The following is a 20,168-nucleotide window of genomic DNA, read 5'->3' as shown; positions in this document are numbered from 1 at the left end:
AGCAACTAGGCCCGTGAGCCACAACTACTGAGCGTGCGCGTCTGGAGCCTGTGCTCCGCAACAAGAGAGGCCGCGATAGTGAGGGGCCCGCGCACCGCGATGAGGAGTGGCCCCCGCTTGCCGCAACTAGAGAAAGCCCTCGCACAGAAACGAAGACCCAACACAGCCAAAAATAAATAAATAAATTTTAAAAAAATGGTTAAGATGGCAAATTTTACGTTATGTATATTTTACCACAAAATTTAAATTAGAAAAATGGGACTACAAAAAAAATACTCCAAAGCAGGCATCCCAACCTCGGCACTATTGGCATTATGGCCTGGCTAATTCTTTGCCTTGGGGGTCATCCTGGCACTGTTGGGTGTTTAGTAACATCCCTTCTTCTACCCACTAGATGCCAATAGCACCCCACCTAGTGTGAGAACCAAAAATATCTCCAGACATCGTCAAATGCCCACTGAGGGGCAAAATCACCCCCAGATGAGAACCACTCTTCAAAAGGGCTGTGGAGAAAGAGGAGTAAATGACGCGGTAATGGTGAAGTACTCATCGTAGTTCCTGGCAAATGATGAGTTTCAATAAATATTACTTCCCCCACAGAACGTCATCTCCACAGTGAAATCTGAGGGGCCCCCTTAACACACACACCCCTTCTCACCCCCAGGACGGCTTCTTGCAGCTGGCCAGTGAGCCCACTGGCAGAGAGTAACTTGGGACACTGGGTGCTCAGAGGGGCAGGTCTAAGGAGGGAGGCCCAGTGGGTGTCTGAGCAGCATGGAGCGTCAATCACCATGAGTAGTGGGAGGTACCAGACTCACGGGGCCACTCTTAGACTTCCTCATGCTGGCCTTGCCGGAAGGTTCTAACCAGTTCATCAGTTACAATAACTAGACACAGGTCGGTGTCCTCAGCCCAGGGCCCAACTTGTAACAGATGTCTGTAATGGATGATGGAAGTGGCAGTGCTGGTGGTGATGGTGGTAGAACTAGTGGAGGTGGGCGTCGGGGTGGAGACGGCGGACGTGGGGAGGTGGGCGTCGGGGTGGAGACGGCGGACGTGCGGGAGGTGGGCGTCGGGGTGGAGACGGCGGACGTGGGGGAGGTGGGCGTCGGGGTGGAGACGGCGGACGTGGGGAGGTGGGCGTCGGGGTGGAGACGGTGGATATGGGGGAGGTGAGCGTCGGGGTGGAGATGGTGGACATGGGGAGGTGGACATCAGGGTGGAAATGGTGGACATGCGGAGGTGGACGTCAGGGTGGAAATGGTGGACATGCGGAGGTGGACGTCAGGGTGGAGGTGGAGGACATGGGGGAGTGGGCATCACTTTGGAAATGGTGGACTTGGCCGAGGTGGACATCACGGCAGAGATGGTGGATGTAGCAATGGTGGTGATGGTCAAGATGATGGCAGTGGTGGTGATAGTGGAAATGCTTGCAAGCTTCCCAGAGAATAAAAGTGTAAGCTGTCAGGATCATCTCTGCTCATTTCTTACCAGGGGAGGACAGTCTGGGAAAACCGCATTGTGAGTCAGTCAGTTTTCCATGCTTGTGTGTGTGACTAATGTCAGTGTCCTGAGGTTCGGGGTGGGAGTCAGGCTGGAGTGGAGGACAGCAGACACAGGTCCAACCCTGGTGCAGGATCCACTCTTCCATGCTGCCCCTTCTACAGGACATGCTCTGCGGAGCCAGGACCAAGCAGGTGCCCTTGACCCAATGCTGCAGATGCGTCTTCCTCTAGTAGAAATCAGCTGATTACTTAATCAGATGAAGTGTCTGCCGGCTGATACAGTGAGGAGAGCTGGGAATTTTCCCCTATGTGGTGATACTTAATGAAAGTGGTGGTAGGGAGCAAAGGTCAGCACTATAAAAAATGTGAGCTGGTGTTCCCCGGCTTCCTGCTCCCCAGAAACATGAGCAAGCCCTGCCTGCCATCTGCGATGCCCCCTCGTGCAGTCTTCCTGTGTAACACGAAGTGGCTGCAGCAGGGGCCACAGCACATGCAACTCCAGGTGCTTGTAGTGAACTAAGAACCTGATGCCTCAAAAGAGTACTAAACGGGGAGTCAGGAGACCTGAGTTCTGTCCAGACTCCATGTGACCTTAGACAAGTTGTATAACTTCTCTGGGCCTCTCATCTGTAAAGTAAAGGAGAGAGGTTGGGGAGGGGTATTAGCTGTCCAAGGCACCTTCAAGTCTAACTTTGTATGATGCTGTGAAATCAGGAGGCTGAAAGTCTGGCTGTGCATGTGAAAGGACCAAAGCTGCTGCTTTCTCCCGGTCCTTTGGGTTTGGGTTCCGGAAGGCTGGCAGGGAGGGCCTGGCTGGGTGTTTCACCAGCCCAGGCTGAGCCCTCTTACTCCAATGAGCAGAAGAGGAGGGTGGAAGAGCCAGTGGAGAACTCCGGGCAAGCGCAATGGGACCGGGCTTCCCTGGTGGCGCAGTGGTTGAGAATCTGCCTGCCAATGCAGGGGACACGGGTTCGAGCCCTGGTCTGGGAAGATCCCACATGCCGCAGAGCAACTGGGCCCGTGAGCCACAACTACTGAGCCTGCGCGTCTGGAGCCTGTGCTCCGCAACAAGAGAGGCCGCGACAGTGAGAGGCCCGCGCACTGCGATGAAGAGCGGCCCCCGCTTGCCGCAACTAGAGAAAGCCCTCGCACAGCAACGAAGACCCAACACAGCCAAAAGTAAATTGAAAAAAAAAAAAAGAGCCATGGGACCACCAGCAGCGGTCCTGGACAGTGTCCTTCCTCTGCGTGTGGGACAGGGAAGCCCCTTCCCTGGGAGTTGTAGCTCCAGCAGTGAGCTGGGTGGAGGGGATCAGCCTGACTCTCTCCCCAGTGCCTCTTGTCATCAGGGCCTTCTCATACCTTGGTAAGACTTGCGAAGCTCTTAGCACAGGTCTTGGACGGGCACTTTACAGGAAAACAACTCCAAGTGGGTGGTGAGCACACCATACAATGGTCAGCTCTACTGGTAATCAGAGAAATGCAAACTCCATCACCAGTGTGCACTTTTATGGCTTATCAGGTTGGCAAAGATGAAAAGGTGACAAAATCCATTGTTGGCGTGAGTTCAGGGACTCTCACACAACCTCCAACTTGGCAGAATGTGTCTTGGGGAAATAATTTAAAGTGTGTACGTGGTACTCGTAGCAGCTTTGCTTCTAGTAAGAAAAAAAACTGGAAACATTCTGTGATTGGGCAAGTAAATCATGGCTCATCTGCACAATAAAATACCCTGTAGTCATTACAAACGATGTTTGATGATTATATTGGTGGAATGAAGGATGCTCCCAGAATGGTTATCCACCAGAGTGGCGGAGTGTATTTCTACTCTGGGGATTTATGTACATGCACACACAGAAGGAAAAATCTAGCAAGGTGTGAGCCAGTGTGTTAAACATGTATTTATGAGTTCCTTTATCCCGCTTCTTTTTGTTTACTTCTATTGTTTCAGTGTATACAGAGGCTTTGCATAATAAGTGGAATTAGGAAAGCAAAAATATATTTTTAATGACAAAAAGCGCTTAGGAGAGTCTGTCATTAGGCAGTTCCCGAGAGGCCAGATCAGGGGAAAGGCCCCAAGAGAGCCTCTGGCTGCAGGCCTGTTTGTTGGCACGGGCGAGAGATTAATCTTAGTCTGCCTTCTGCTGTGTCACCATCTATTTCGGGAGAGTGGCAGCAATTCACCCTCTCTGGCTCAGGTGTCAGCTGCTGGGGAGAAGTCATCAGTCAAGGGGAGAGGACCAGGAAGGGCGGCAGCAGGCAGGGAGCCATGCCACCCTGCACGAGGAATGGCCCACCTCTTCGGAGTGTGCCTGGTGGAGAAGAAAGAGGTAGTTCTGAAGCAAAGGAGCGGTGAACCACGTTCTGCCTGGACCCAAACGAGCCAGAGCCCACTTGGTTTTAGTGGAAGGTCAGTCTGTGTTGGAGGAAGACCCCTAACAAGACAGAAGGTAGGAGCTCAGCTTCCCATCAGTCGTGCCTGTTGCCTGGGTTGTCTCCCTAGGAGGGGAGACGGGTTGCACAGAATCAATCGCACTTCCTCGAGAGCCTGGAACCACCAAACACGTGGTTTTGTGGGACAGCAGGGCAGAGTGCGATGATTTGTGACTGTGGAGCAGGGGCTGACAGGACAGGTGTCTGGCTCATCCTCGAACTCTGTTTTCATATAATCCATTGGTTAATTGGGCCTCTTGACTGTAAACAGCAGAAGCCAGCTCTGGTTAATGTAAGCAAGAAAAGGACTCATTGCAGGTATGTCAGGTAATTCACAGGACTGAAGAGAAAGCTGGGAAGCAGGCTCAGAAAAGAATGAGGCAGCCCTGGGAGTCTGGAAAGCAAAAACCAGTTGAGGAGTTCTCCAGGGTGGGGCTGCTGGATTGAACGGGCTCCGGCCATACTTTTTGGTCAGTCCACTCAAGATTCAGTGTTTTGGGACAGAGAGACGCTGGTGAGGGGCCATGCATTTGAAGAAAGTCGCACTAAGACGTACCCACAGGATGAGAGGTGATTGCCCAAAATGAAATCTGGGAGCAGACTCCAAATGAGGAGAGATGGAGGTGAGAAGCTGAAGGACGACAAATGACTGTTACACGTGAGACACCTGGACGGGGTTGAATTGCATCCTTCAAAGGGATACGTCCAAGCCCTAATGCCTGGAACCTATGAAGGTGACCTTATTTGGAAAAAGAGTCTTTGTCCATATAACTGAGTTAAGGATCTCGAGGTGAGATCATCCTGGATTTAGGATGGGCCCTAAATCCAATGACAGGTGTCCTTGTAAGAGAAAGAGAGAGATATGAAGAGATACAGAGCAGAAAGCCACATGAAGACAGAGGCAGAGATTGGAGTGATGCTCCCACAAGCCAAGGAATGCCACGAGCCACCAGGAGCTGGAAAAGGCCAGAAAGGATTCTCCCCTAGAGCCCTCAGAGGGAGCCTGGTCCTCTGGCACTTTAATTTTGGACTTCCGGCCTCAGGAACTATGAGAGAACGAATTTGTCTTAAGCCACCTGGTTTGTGATAATTTGTTACCGCCGTCCTAGGAAATACGACAACACCCAGACCCTTTAGAATGACCTCTCCCCATGGAGTACTCTGGGCTTGGGCCACCCCTGGAGGTGACGTGGGTTCCAAACTGGGTTTACAAGTTTCCTATGAAGCTTTGGCTTAAGTCTGTGACTCACTGGGTCTCAGTATCCCCACAATAACTTGTGCAAGCATTTTTAAGACAATAGGGGAGGGTAATAGCTAACAGCATAGGCTCTGGAGTCAGACCGCCTGACTCCGAATCCTGGCTCCATCATTTCTCAGCTGGAGAACCGGAAGCACGTCACAGAAGTAGCATTCAGTTTCTTTGTCTGCTGACCGGGGTCACTATAGTACTAGCCACAGAGCTTGTTTTATGGATTAGAGGAGTGTAGACAGTGCAACGCTTAGAAGACTATCCAGCATTCTGTGTTCTGCTCCACCTGTGTCCAAAGAGCGGTGAATGTTTCCACCTCCCAAGAGGGAAAAGCACGGGAGAAATACATACAGCTTCTTCCTCCTCCTAGCGAGCTGCAAGGTATATGGCGATGAATTTAGGGTAAAGGACGTCTGTCTTGCAAGGGAGGGACCTGTGCTTGTCCAGCACCATCAGCCATTAGGTGGGATGGACGGTCTGTTTGGGGAGGTGGTCTAGGAACCCCTCTGTGGCCACGCAGCTAAGCCACACTCTCCAATCCTGTCTTTATTCATACATCATTCAAAAATACTTTTGAAAGTTCTAGGTACTGGGAATACAGCAGGGAACAAAACCGAAAGCCCGACTTCCCAGAGCTGACAAGTGAGTGGAGAGGGGCAGGGAAGCAGGAAATAAACAGATAGATACACATATACCATGTCAGGTGGTCCCATAGAGAAAAACAAAGCCAGGTACAGGGGATGGGGAGTGATCGTGGGGCTGGGGCTCTGATAAAGTGACATCGTCTCTGATAAAGTGACATCTGAGCAGAGACCTTAAGGAAATAGAGTGAGCCAGGCAGAGGGAACAGGTGCAAAGGCCCTGAGGTAGGCCTGTGCATGGGGTGTCTGAGGAATGGCAAGCAAGGTGGAGTGAGAGGTTTGCAGAAACAGTGGTAAGGACCGTGGATTTCACTTTGGGAAAGATGAGGAGCCTTAGTGGCGGTGGTGGTGGGAGGTGTTGAGCAGGAGAATGATGGGATATAAGTTTTTCTGTAAAAGACTCATTCTGGCTGCTGAAGGGAGAATTGGGGCAGCCAGTAGGGTAGACACAGGAAGACAGCGTAAGTTCCTGCAGTTTTATCAGTAACAAAACTGACGTTCTCACCTATTTCCTCTGAGTCCCATGTCTCTCAATCATTCAGTTCTAAACTCAGGGCGGGAACTGAGTTATCTATCGAACCCACTAGCTATTACTAGTATTATTTCAGAAATCATGTGTAATAAATAGGAAGAGGTCTCCGCGTCTTGGATGCACTTCACTGAAGAAGACAGAGAAATCACAAAAATTGATAGCTCCTAACATTTTTGCCACTAAAGAACGTATTGTATTAATGTTTCCAGACCCTGAGTTTGAAAGATTTTTCTACCAAATTGCATGTTTGAGTAAATAGCCCCTGCGGCCTTCTCACAAACAAGTGACTGATTGGCCTTTTGACAACTGGTCCTTGCTTACAGAACCCCAGCCCACCTGCAGGACCCCGGCTGGGAACCATGCACCAGGATCCTTCTCACCCAGATATTTCTGAGTTGTTTTAGATTTTCCCGGTTTTCCTGATGTTCGTGTGCTGTGTGCCAGGCCCTGAGCTGGCAGCTGTGTCTGCAGACGTGAGAGACTCAGGCCGCCCCGTGGAGGAGTTGACTTTTTTGGAGGAGGTGTGGGGGGCCAAGAAGGGAGGGGTCTGATTCACGGGAAGGGGGAACACAGGAAGCATTCAGGGCAGGCTTCCCAGAGGAGGCGTTTCCTGGGTTGAGTTTTGAACGGGAGTTGGCAAACTTTCTATTAAGGGCTGGATAGTAAATATTTTAGGCCTCGTGAGCCATCTCTTGAGAATGAGAATCTCTTGCAACTACTCAAACTTGCCATTGTAGCTCGAAAGCAGCCTTAGATAATGTGTAAACCAGTGGGTCTGTCTGTGTTCCAATAAGACTTTATTTACAGATACATATGGGAGAGGGAAGGAAGGGCGATTTGGGCCTGGAGCTGTAGTTTGCAGCTGTACCTCTGGTCTTGAAGAATAAGGAAGCGGTCCCCGGGCTCTTGTTCCAGGTGGGATAGAGAGTACGGAATATGATGTTGCTTCCCAAATGAGGCCCTTTATCAGTGGTCATTTTTTTCCAGGCAAAATGAGAGCAATGAGGGCACTGTGGTGAGTGTTTTTTAAGGCCAATGTATTAACTGATTTGCTGTTATCCTGCCTTTCTTAACTTTAATGGTGTACAAACGTTCTCTCTTTTATAAAATGATGATGGCGTGTGTGTGTTTAACGTCCTGAGAAGAATTATCAGCTGCAGCCCTGTGTCAGTCTCCTCTATTTCTTATTTTAAAAAAAAATTTTGCCATTATGTAAAAGTCAAAAGCCTGAGGATCATAGCTGTAGACTCTAGGCTTCCGAGAGATCTTAGTCACAGGCGGATGGTCTTACCCTAAACTTATGCCCATGCCTTGCAATCCCTGGCTGCCTCTGGGATGCAGGAGAGGCAGAAACCCACTGCCCCAGGGAGTTACACACTCACATGCCTGCACAGGGGCCAGCAGGTGACACGAATGAGTGAGCAGGCTCACAGCATGTGTCATGTCTCATTAGGGCAGCCTGACGGTTGTCTCCAAGTGACAACATTGCCTTATCTGCTGATTTGAATTTTTTTTAGATTCTTAAGATAAAAGACCACTATTGTTGCTTTGACACACACACACAAAATCTTTTGCAGCCTGAGCCTGGCTCAGGGTTGCCATCCTTTCATCTCTTAATCCAGATTCTCAGATCCTCAGATGCTCGATCAACTCCACACGCGGCCACTGGACATCAGCCAGTGGCAGCCATTTGGGAAGATATTGTATTTGGGGGGCGCTATTCTAGCCCAGGAGGGCGCCTCTAATGTCATTCTCACCCACACTTCCAGATTCCACCCGGGCCTCTTGCCTGCAATGCCTTTCTCATTCCTCCCCAGTAATCCCCTGAACTCAAAGGTATGTGTTCATTCCATAAATAGGGATGAGTATTACCAGACCTTCCACACACCCTGGCTCTTCATTCTCTGAATTTGTAAAGCCCAAAGTCGAATCTCAGTCATATATTGTCTTCCTTCCCCATTGCTTGATGTATTTTAGTTTGGGCTCCTCTGTCAGATTATAAGCTTCCTGAGGCTGAGGATGTCACTTTCTTCAGCATTACAGACAACATAGAGTGACGGGAAAAACACAGGCTTTGGAGTAAAACAAACTGAGAGGATAGTTTGAATTTGGCCTTCCCTATTTAACAGTACGTGAATTGCCAAAGATTTCTGAGACACTGCTTCCTCAGCTGTGAATTGAGGATAATGCCGCTCACCTCCCAGATGGAGGTCAACTATAAATGACGTGTGTTAAGGGGCGGGCACCGCATCAGAACATAACATGTGCTCAATAAATGCTACCCACTCCCTGCACACACATTCTTCCCAGCTTAGGGCATGAATGAAGGCTCAGGAAGTAGTAGGTGAATGATACTGGATTGGGAGATATGCCTAGTCTTCCTTTTCAGAAATCTGTCCAGCGTGCCTCTGGGTCTCCCCCAGGGTTTCTCAGCCCTATTTTCTACCCAGGTTTGACTTACCTGGGACCAACCTTTTAAAACATGGCTGCTAATCCTTGATGAAATGCCCCATGCAGGCTGTTTAGGAGACGATGGCCTTCATTTAAAAAGAAGGAGCAGGCCAATAAACACATGAAAGGATGCTGGATATCACTAGTCAGTAGAGAAATGCAAATCAAAACCACCAAAAAGATGAATACTACTTCACTTCCATTAGGATGGCCATTTTTTAAAATGTAAAATAACACGTGTGGGCAAGGATATAGAGACATTGGAACCCTTGTGCACTGTTTTTGTCTTTTTTTTAATATTCATTTATTTATTTTTATTTATTTGGTTCTTCCGGGTCTTAGTTGTGGCAGGCAGGCTCCCTAGTTGCAGCTCCAGGGCTCCTTAGTTGTGGCTCACCAGCTCCTTAGTTGCAGCAGGTGGGCTCCTTAACTGCGGCTCGTGGGCTCCTTAGATGCAGCTTGCCAGCTCCTTAGTTGCGGCACACGGGCTCCTTAGTTGTGACATGCAAACTCTTAGTTGCGGCATGCATTCGGGATCTAGTTCCCTGACCAGGGATCGAACCCGGGCCCCCTGCATTGGGAGTGTGGAATCTCATCCACTGCGCCACCAGGGAAGTACCCCCTTGTGCACTGTTTATGGGACTATAATCTGTGTAACCATAGCGGAAATCTCTATGGTGGTTTGTCAAAAATTTAAATGTAGAATTACAATATGATCCCGCAATTCCACTTCTCAGTTATGTACCTAAAAGAATTGAAAGCAGAGACTTCAACAAGTCCATTGTATGCCAAGGTTTATAGCAGCATTATTTACAATAGCCAAAAGGTGGAGACAACCCAAGTGCCCATCAGTAGATGAATGGATAAACAAAATGTGGTGTCACCATACAATGGAATATTATTCTGCCTTAAAAAAGAAGGAAATTCTGATACATGCCACAACATGGCTGGACCTCACAGACCTTATGCTAGGTGAAATAAGCCAGTCACAAAATGACAAATATTGTATGATTCCACTTATATGAGTAGGCAATTCATGGAGACAGAAAGTAGGGAGTGGTTGCCAGGGGCTGGGAATGAGGCAAGGGGAGTTACTGTCTAATGGGTACAGAGTTTGGGGGATGACAAAGTTTTGGAAATAAATAGTGGTGATGGTTGTACATCATGGTATATGTACTTAATGCCAATGAATTTATACACTTAAAAATGGTTAAAATGATAACCATTATGTTATGCATATTTTACCAAAATTTTAAAAATACAAAGAATAAGAAAGAGAAGGAAAAGGAAAGGGAGAAGGAGGAGGGAGGAGATGGAGGAGGAGCAGAGAAGGAGCCTCCACCAGCTGTATAGTCAGGATGACTCTGGACATGCAGATCTTTCTGACATTGCGAATCCTTAACGAGTTCCACCTCCCTATCTCAGATGTCTTGAGCAAGTAGAGGAAAGGAGAGTTTCATTTAAATTTCTGCCTTAGCCTAATGTAATTAGAGAAGCATCTCTCTTGCTGCTGCTGGAAGTGTAAAGAGCACTGTGATGGTTGATTTTATGTGTCAACTTGACGGGGTCGTGGGTGCCCTGATATTTGGTCAGACATTATTCTGGGTGTGTCTGTGAGGGTGTTTTGGGATGAAATTAACACTTGAATCAGTAGACTGAGTAAAGCAGATGACCCTTCCTAATGTGGGTGGGCCTCATCCAATCAGTTAAAGGCCTGATTAGAGCAAAAAGGCTGACCCTCCTTCCAGTAAGGGGGAACCCCTCCTGCATGACTGCCTAGGGCTGGAACATCAATTCCTTCTTGCCTTCGGATAGAAATGTAACACTGGTCCTCCCTGGGTCCTGAGCCAGTGGGCATTCAGACTGTAACTATACCACCAGCTTTCCTGGGTCTCCAGCTTCCTGACTGCAGATCTTGGGATTGTCAGCTCCATAGTTCCATGAGCCAATTCCTTATAATAAGTATCTCTGTGTATACTCATCCTATTGGTTCTGTTTCTTTGGAGAACCCTGACTAACAAAGGCACCCTCATCAGATACCTGGAGTCTGGCTTGGGCACAATTTGAAACCTTGAAAATCTGAATGATACTAACAGTGGCTTTTTCAAGCTTGAATGGTGGCCAGGCACCCTGGTAAGAGCTTTTCAGATATCCCAGCATTACATGCTCACAGCATCATCACAAGGCAGTGCTTGGGGAGACAGGGCCTGGGCCAGGGTCATAGGATATCAGGAGGTAGAGCCAGGGCCCCCCCCCGGGGGTCTGTTTGAACACTCACAGGATGGTTTCCCTCCACATCTGCACTTCACAGTACCCACGGAGCACGTCTCCTGACCAGGGAGAGGCTATGCCAGCACCTTGACCTTTCCAGGCTATGCCAGGTCAGGGCCTGGGGACCAGGAAGGTTGCTGGAGAGTTCTAGAACATCTCTTTAAAAGACCATTGCAACAAAAAGAATAAAATACCTAGGAATAAACCTAAGGAGACAAAAACCTGTATGCAGAAAACTATAAGACACTGATGAAAGAAATGAAAGATGATACAAACAGATGGAGAGATATACCATGTTCTTGGATTGGAAGAATCAACATTGTGAAAATGACTATACTACCCAAAGCAATCTACAGATTCAGTGCAATCCCTATCAAACTACCAATGGCATTTTTCGCAGAACTAGAACAAAAAATCGCACAATTTGTATGGAAACACAAAAGATCCCAAATAGCCAAAGCAGTCTTGAGAAAGAAAAACGGAGCTGGAGGAATCAGGTTCCTGGACTTCAGACTATACTACAAAGCTACAGTAATCAAGATAGTATGGTACTGGCACAAAAACAGAAATATAGATCAATGGAATAGGATAGAAAGCTCAGAGGTAAACCCATGCACATATGGTCACCTTATTTTTTATAAAGGAGGCAAGAATATACAATGGATAAAAGACAGCCTCTTCAATAAGTGGTGCTGGAAAAACTGGACAGCTACATGTAAAAGAATGAAATTAGAATGCTCTCTACCACCATACACAAAAATAAACTCAAAATGGATTAAAGACCTACATGTAAGGCCAGACACTATCAAACTCTTAGAGGAAAACATAGGCAGAACACTCTATGACATAAATCACAGCGAGATCCTTTTTGACCCACCTCCTAGAGAAATGGAAATGAAAACAAAAATAAACAAATGGGACCTAATGAAACTTAAACGCTTTTGCACAGCAAAGGAAACCATAAACAAGATGAAAAGACAACCCTCAGAATGGGAGAAAATATTTGCAAATGAAGCAACTGACAAAGGATTAATCTCCAAAATTTACAAGAAGCCCATGCAGCTCAATATCAAAAAAACAAACAACCCAATCCAAAAATGGGCAGAAGACCTAAATAGGCATTTCTCCAAAGAAGATATACAGATTGCCTACAGACACATGAAAGGATGCTCAACATCACTAATCATTAGAGAAATTCAAGTCAAAACTGCAATGGGGTATCACCTCACACCCATCAGAATGGCCATCATCAAAAAATCTACAAACAATAAATGCTGAAGAGGGTGTGGAGAAAAGGGAACCCCTTGCACTGTTGGTGGGAATGTAAACTGATACAGCCACTATGGAGAACAGTATGGAGGTTCCTTAAAAAACTAAAAATATAACTACCATACGACCCAGCAATCCCACTACTGAGCATATACCCTGAAAAAACCATAATTCAAAAAGAGTCATGCACGATGTTCATTGCACCTCTATTTACAATAGCCTGGACATGGAAGCAACCTAAGTGTCCATCAACAGATGAATGGATAAAGAAGATGTGGCACATATATACAATGGAATATTACTCAGCCATAAAAAGAAACGAAATTGAGTTATTTGTAGTGAGGTGCATGGACCTAGATTCTGTCCTACAAAGTGAAGTAAGTCAGAAAGAGAAAAACAAATACCATATGCTAACACATATATATGGAATCTAAAAAAAAAAAAAAAAGGTTCTGAAGAACATAGGGGCAGGACGGGAATAAAGACGCAGACCTACTAGAGAATGGACTTGAGGACACAGGGAGGGGAAAGGGTAAGCTGGGAGAAAGTGAGAGAGTGGCATGAACATATATACACTACCAAATGTAAAACCGATAGCTAGTGGGAAGCAGCCGCATAGCACAGAGAGATCAGCTCTGTGCTTTGTGACCACCTTAGAGGAGTGGGATAGGGAGGGTGGGAGGGAGAGAGATGCAAGAGGGAAGAGATATGGGAACATACGTATATGTATAACTGATTCACTTTGTTATAAAGCAGAAACTAACACACCATTGTAAAGCAATTATACTCCAATAAAGATGTTAAAAAAAAAAAAGAAAGAAATGCTTTACACCATTAAAAAAATTTAAAAAACAAAGAGGCTGCCTGGAGGAGGGAACTTGTTCTGAGGCACTGGGTGGGGCTGGTGCAGCCTTAGGTCTCCCTGCCCGGGAAAGTGGGTGGGACCGCATAGTGGCTGGTGTCAGTCTAGGCTCTGTCTGTTTCCTGGCGGTGTGGCCTTGGGCAAGTCACTTGACTTCTCTGTGTCTCAGTTTGAACATCTGTAAAGTGGGGATGACTAGAGGCTCCTCTTTGGGTTGGCCTGAGGATTCAGTGAGCTAATGTGTATAAAGCCCTAAGAGCAGGGCCTGGCACACATGAAGTGCCCCATAAATACTGGCTCTTGTTCACTATTCTTAACTCAGACAGCTGAGGAGCTGGGCTCAGAAAAGGAGGGAGAACATTTCAAATCAAGTAGGGGCATCACATGGACTCCCCTCCTCCCCTCCACGTGCTCATGACCACCCATCCTCCCCCTGTCCCTCCGGGCCTCCTCCCAGAGACCCCTACCCCGCACTCTCCTCGCAACTTCTCTCTGGCTTTCACTGGACCTCTTGTGCGACTTCTCACTCTCTCTCCTAAAATATCACTATTTATGCTTGTGTCCTGCTGCCCCTATTAGACCTAAGTTCCTTGAGGCCAGGACTGCGTCTTCCTCTTTTTTTCTCCTCCCTCTTTCCCTCCCTCCCTCACTCCCCACCCCCCTTCCTGCCTTCTTTCTTTTGTCCTTTCTTTCTCTCTCGCCTTTCTTTTCTTTTCTTTTTTTGGTATCTAGCATTAAGCCTTACCCATTTTGTTTAATGCATGTATTAAAAAGCCATTTAACAACTAAATGTCGGCCTAGTAGCTAAGAGCAGCCCTGCCTTAGAAGTTTACCTACTTAGCTGAGCATTTCAGTCTAAAGCAGCGGTTCTCGACCAGGGAATTCTGTCTCCTTCCCTGACCTCCTCCTGGGGACGTGTGACGCCGTCTGGAGACATTATTGATGGTCACACTGGGTGGGGATGCTAGTGGCATCTAGTGGGTAGAGGACAGGGATAATGATAAACATCCTGCAGTATATGGGACAGCCTCCTACCTCAAAGAATTATCCAGGCCCGAATGTTGGTAGTGCCGTGGTTGAGAAACCCTGGTCTAGAGTAGCTCCTGCAAGAGAGAAGAGGGGACCCCAAAGTCAGATTACTCCAACTCCTGAGTTCTGCAGTCGGCCTTGACTGTGTCCTTAGAGCAGCCGGCAGCGGTGCCCTGCCCCCCTCTGCTGGGTCCTGCTGACTGTCATTTCTCTGCCCTTTGTGAGCTACGAAAACCCATTAAGTCAGTGTATCTTGTGATGGCTCCATTGAGCGTGGGTCCAGAGCCTCCCACTCCTGGTGGGCTTGTGTGTGGTGTTGTCCAAGCAAGCCTGTTTCCTCTAGCCACAGAGAAATGTGACATGACAGTTTCTAAAAGTGTCGCTTTGTAAAAATGCCAGGCGTAATCTCAAGGCACAAAGAACACCGTAGAAATCAGAATCGACTTGAGGCGTCGTGGCCAGCAAAGGTTGGATTTAATTGGCAGGCTCTGTGGGCTTGTGTTGTTTTGTCAGGGTGGTGTTTGCCAGTTAACACAGCTCATTGAAAAAAGGACTTCTAGACCTTTTCTCGCGGTAATAATGACCTGTTACGGGTTTGGAAATGGCAAATATTATCTTAGTTTTAGAAACTGCCTGAGCTTCGTGTAGTCCAATGGTGTCCATCGGTGTCCATCTTTTTTATTTTTGTAACATCCTTGGCTGGCGGGGAGGGGTGGGGTGGATGTTAAGAAGAGGCAGGTCAATTGATTTTCCTGCTTTTCCATTGAAGAAAATAATGTCTGCAAGGGAACCCCACAATAACTCTGTCATAAAGCTCTCCTGTTCTGTTCAAATGCATTTAAAATGCTCAGAAGTAAACAGAAGTTTGGCTTAAGAAAAGAAATAGTCAAAAACGTAGTCAAGTGTAAACTGGAGAAACCTGCAGAGCTTTGGTCCAGCTAATTCCTTGGATACCCAAGGTAGGCATCCATTCAGGGAGAGGAGGGAACTTGAGTATGGTTGCCAAGCAACGGTTCCCATGGGGAGAAGAGCATCAGTGGGTTGGCTATAGACTACATAAAAGATGAGTCAGGACAGAAGGAAGGAGGAAGCTCAGTCATTCTTCCTCCACCTTCTGTTTCTGAGCTAGAAGGAAAGATACGCAATAAGGACCCAAAGGGTGGTGGCAGGATTGCTGTGCAATTAGCAGGGCTGCTCTTTGCAGAACAGAAACCAGCTAATTAGTGAGGTGTGAGGAATCATTCTGACTTTCAGATTATGTTGGATATGGGTTGAAGGCAGCTTTCTGAAACCAGGAAGCACTGAAAAAGAGAATAATTGAAGGTTTCCTGAGAACTGAAAGGACGCCAAGGATAAACAGAAATTGCAGGCAGGTGAGCTTAATGTCAAAACAGTGTCTTCACATCCCTGTGAAGCTGTGTTGCTGAAGGCAAGGTGTGTAAATTCTCTGTGCTTCAGTTTTCTCATTCATAAAATGGGTGTAATAATAGTTGTGAGAATTAAGAGTTAATATGCACATAGAACTTAGAACAGTGTTTGCAGGTAGTAAGTGCAATATGAATGTTAGGTACTATTACTTTATTTTTCTCTCCTCTTCCAGATCAAAAACAGGTCTGACCTTTTTATGCATTTTAATATCATGCATTTTCTTATATTTGAAGTTTGTGAAATTATGACAGTAACTTGACTTTGTATGTAGTTCATATTGTATATCCATCAGGATGTGCAGATTATGCTTGATAACAAACAGTCTTTAGAGCTTAATACTAACACAAGTCTGTATCTTTTGTTCTTGTCCAGTGAGGATTGTTGTTAGTCTACTAGGGTTGCCATAACAAAATACCACAGATGGGGTGGCTTAAACAACAGAAACTTATTTTATCACAGTTCCAGAGGCTAGAAGTCCAAGATCTAGGTGTGTGCAGGCTTGGTTTCTGCTGAGGCCTTTTTTCCTGGCTTGCAGATGGCCACCTTCTTGCTGTTTCTTCACATGGCCTTTCCTCTGTGCACACACAAAGAGAAAGAGAGAGCTCTCTGTTATCTCTTCCTCTTCTTATAAAGACACCCGTCCTATTGATCAGGGCCCTACCCTTATGACCCCATTTAACCTTAATTACCTCCCTAGAGACCCTATGTCCAAATATAGTCACATTGGAGGTTAGGGCTTCAACATATGAATTTGGGGTGGGGGGAGATACAATCCAGTCCATAACAGGATTGGGGGTGGAGGTGGGCTGCCTTTCTTCATAGTATTTATTTGAAGACCCTGGTTCTCAGGGACTTCATCTCAGCACATGCCCATCTCTCCCACCCCAGCTCATGTTGAATTCCCCTTGGCTCACTCTGATGCCCCAGCTGCACGGTTCCCCGAACTCTGAGTTCTTTGCCAGCTTCCTTCTTCTCTACCTGGACTGTTCTTCCATAACTGCTTCCATCTCATCCTTTAGACCTTAGCTGACCCCCTATCTACAGATGGCCCTTTGTCCCAGGCAAGCCTCAGCTTTAGGATCCTATGAGTAAGTAGAAGGGGTAAAATTCACCAGCCTGCAATTCTCGTAGCTGCCCTCCCATTTCACTTGATGGCAGATGAGGTACCCTGAGAGGAACAGCTAACTGATAAAGGAGCAGTCATACAGCGGTATCTCTAAAATGCCATAAATCCATTACACGAGGAACATGTCCCTCACCCCCAGGTGACCGACAACTGCTGTCACCACCACTCCTCTTGGTGGCAGCCACGGGAAGATGGCGTTGGCTTCCTGTGCCCCTGGCCCCTCTCTTCCTGGCTTTCCTCTCCAGCCCCACACCTGCTTTCTGTTCCATTTGGAGGCACAGTGGCTGCAGGCCAGGTCTCTGGAGGCAAACTGTTTGAGTCAGAGTCGCCACTTACTAGCTGTGCCGCTTTGGACAAGTTACTTTACCTCTCTGAGCCTGTTTCCTCATCTGTAAAATGGGGATGATGGCAGGACCTATCTCACAGAGTTGTGAGGATTAAACAATTTATCATGTGTGAAGTGCTTAGAACAGTGCCTGGCCCATGGTAAGCTCTAGATTGCATTTATTGCTGTTGCTATGAAGCACTGTCTCAGCACATACCCAGATGTAACATTTTTTTTTGACCTGTGGATTTGAAACTTCTTTTTAAATTAGCCAAACACTTTTCAAGTGAGATCTTAAAGGGAACCCAAATATATAAAACAGAGTTTACAAGGGCTCTTCTGGTTGTAGTGGGGTGGGTGTCCCAGGAACTCTCCCTCAAACCCCTCACAGTCTCTCTCACCAGCTAGAAGATAATGTTTCTCACGTGTGCCTCGTGGGCCAGTAGCATCAGAATCACCTGGTTTTTAAAAATGCAGAGGCTGGGGTCCCAGTGCAGCCTGCTGAATTGGATTCTCCAGGGGGCGGAGCCCGGGAATCTGGATTTCAGTATAGTCGTCAGGTGACTCTCAAGCACAGAGGAGTTCATGCAAGCATCATAACTACATATTTATTTTCCCCACTCCTGCCAAGGGAAAACCCTTCTAGGGTAGTGAGTGGAGTTTCTACAGCGCTACACTGATCCTCTGTTCAGTTTCTCCTGGGTGGCAGTGGAAAGGAGGCTGGCATTCTTCTTGGGAAGCTGCCTTACAAACTGGAGGGTACTGCCATTGGTTGGCACCGCCCCTCCGCATCCCACAGCCTTGCCCCGCCCTCTGCCCCGAGGGCACTGGGTATTACCAGATCTGGATTACGGTCTACAGAGCTTCTAAACCCTAAAAAGATTAGGCTCCCTTCCATCACCACCCTGAGTGATTCAAAATCAAGAGTGCCACGCCTTAAAGTAAGGGAGACCAGCACATTCTGGTTTCTTCCATGTGATTACCCTGAGGCTTTTTTTTTTTTTTTATGGCTGTGTTGGGTGTTCGTTTCTGTGCGAGGGCTTTCTCTAGTTGCGGCAAGTGGGGGCCACTCCTCATCGCGGTGCGCGGGCCTCTCACTATCACGGCCTCTCTTGTTGCGGAGCACAGGCTCCAGACGCGCAGGCTCAGTAATTGTGGCTCACGGGCCTAGTCGCTCCGCGGCATGTGGGATCTTCCAAGACCAGGGCTCGAACCCGTGTCCCCTGCATAGGCAGGCAGATTCTCAACCACTGCGCCACCAGGAAGGCCCTACCCTGAGGCTTTTTGAAAACATTTAAATTGCATTCAAGTCAACTTTTTCCCCCTTTTGTGTTAGGGGGCACGCGCCTGCTTTGCACCTGGTAAGCACTCAACTTGCTAACTTGTAGGTAATCCTGGGCTGCAGCCTAAACCGCTCTCTCATTCTGCCTGCCTTTCTCACAGGCCTTGACGAAATCCAGTGCTCCCTGCCCGTGGAGAACAGGAGGATATTCCTGCACGAGCTGTCGGAGGCCAGCTTCAGCGAGTGCAAGTTCAGCCTCTCGCTCACAGACCTGTTCGTCATCATCTTCTCTGGTGTGGCTGTGTCCATCGTCGCCATCATCTCCAGCTTCTTTCTGGCCACCGTGGTGCAGTGCTTCCAGAGGTGCGCCCCCAACAAAGACACTGAGGACGAAGACGAGGATGAGGACGACTGAGCCACCCGCACCCCTTCCTCGCTCTCCAGAACCCCAGCCCGTGGCTCTCCTCCGAGGGAAATGCTGGAAACGGAGAAGAATTGACCATCAGTGACCGGAGCAGCCCCTGCTCTGAGCCTTGGCCCCTGGGCGCACCCGCTGAGACCTCTGATTTCAGAGTTTAGAATCCGCAGAGCCAAGGAGCCCAGGAAGGATCCCCAGAGGAGAACCTGCCTCTCGGCTTGAGGTGCGTGTGGGGAGAAGATGACCGAGTCAGGTTTCAGAGCTGACAGCTGAAAACAGCGCAGCGGATGTGAAGACTGGCAGCTCTCACCTGCAGAGATGACTTTGTGCCGTCCATTCCTCTGACCTGGACCGCAGGACCAGGCAGCTTCTCCTTCCTCCTGAGAGGCAGCAACCTAGATGGTGGGGATTGGAGTTCAGGTCCGTCTCCATGGGAGCAGGACTTCTGCCCCTTCTGGAATAGGCTTCGGCCACCTTGGGGTGTTACACAGAAAACAACCCCACATCTGGCTAAAATGGCACCGAGGAAAAAGCTAAGACCTGGCCAAAGGGTGTTTGTTGTTATATTTTGGTGAGCAGGTCAGAAAAACATTTGTTGACAGAACTCCAACCCTGATCCTCATCCTAAGAGGTAGCAACTGGTAAAGGAAGAACAGTTGTTTTTGTACAATCGTGATGGCCTCTGCTCAGAGTCACTCTTCCCTCTGAAGTACAGCCAAGTTGCTTCCATCTTGCCCCGCCACCTCCTTCAGCCTTGAGTCCCTCCTCAACTGAATAACGCCTGTTCATTCTCTGTGCTGGCACCGTTCCAGACTTGTCATCTCCGGAACTTGTGATAAACTTTCCTGGAGGCCAGGATTCCAAAAAGCAGGTTATATCAGACCAATAAAATGTTAAAAAAAAAAACAAAAAAACCTGGGACTTAGCTTCTGAAAAACCTCCATCAGTGGCCTTAGGGTGTGTGTGACATTCTTTGGAGCATAGGCTGTGACAGGCAGTGTTTTCCAGGATGTGGACTGCAGCACTTTGATTCAGAGACAGTATGAAGCAATGCCATGCACCCAGAAGGTTGATGCAAGATGATGGGTATCAACAGCGTCGGACCTTGCTGGGGACTGACACTTAGACGAGGGGCTGGTGAGAAGCTCCTGGGATATTTGGGGAAGCATCTCTCCATTGTCTCCCATAATATATTCCTTATGTTTCTTCCTCATTGCTCTCTTGCATCTTTGCCTCCACAAAGAATTACTGAGTGCTTGCTAAGTGCCCTGGTCCAGGAATTGTGGGTACACCTTCCGGAAGGAAGGTGGGGCCCCGGCTCGCTTGGGCCTCAATAATCTTATGGGT

At 47.9% G+C, this 20,168-nt stretch overlaps 1 protein-coding gene across 1 annotated transcript in view; it reads left to right on the top strand.

Annotated features, from left to right (window-relative positions):
- LRRC38 (leucine rich repeat containing 38) overlaps window positions 1-18,818 on the top strand; it is a 33,964-nt gene extending 15,146 nt beyond the window's left edge. Inside the window, 1 exon segment of the mRNA XM_068537499.1 lies at window positions 18,565-18,818. Coding sequence (XP_068393600.1) covers window positions 18,565-18,818 — 254 coding nt within the window.
- The last annotated feature ends 1,350 nt before the right edge of the window (window positions 18,819-20,168 follow it).

Source organism: Eschrichtius robustus, chromosome 3, assembly GCF_028021215.1.
Source record: "Eschrichtius robustus isolate mEscRob2 chromosome 3, mEscRob2.pri, whole genome shotgun sequence".
NCBI classification, from domain to species: Eukaryota; Metazoa; Chordata; class Mammalia; order Artiodactyla; family Eschrichtiidae; genus Eschrichtius; species Eschrichtius robustus.
Note: the sequence above shows the minus strand (reverse complement) of the source record. Positions and strands in the feature narration are given on the sequence as shown.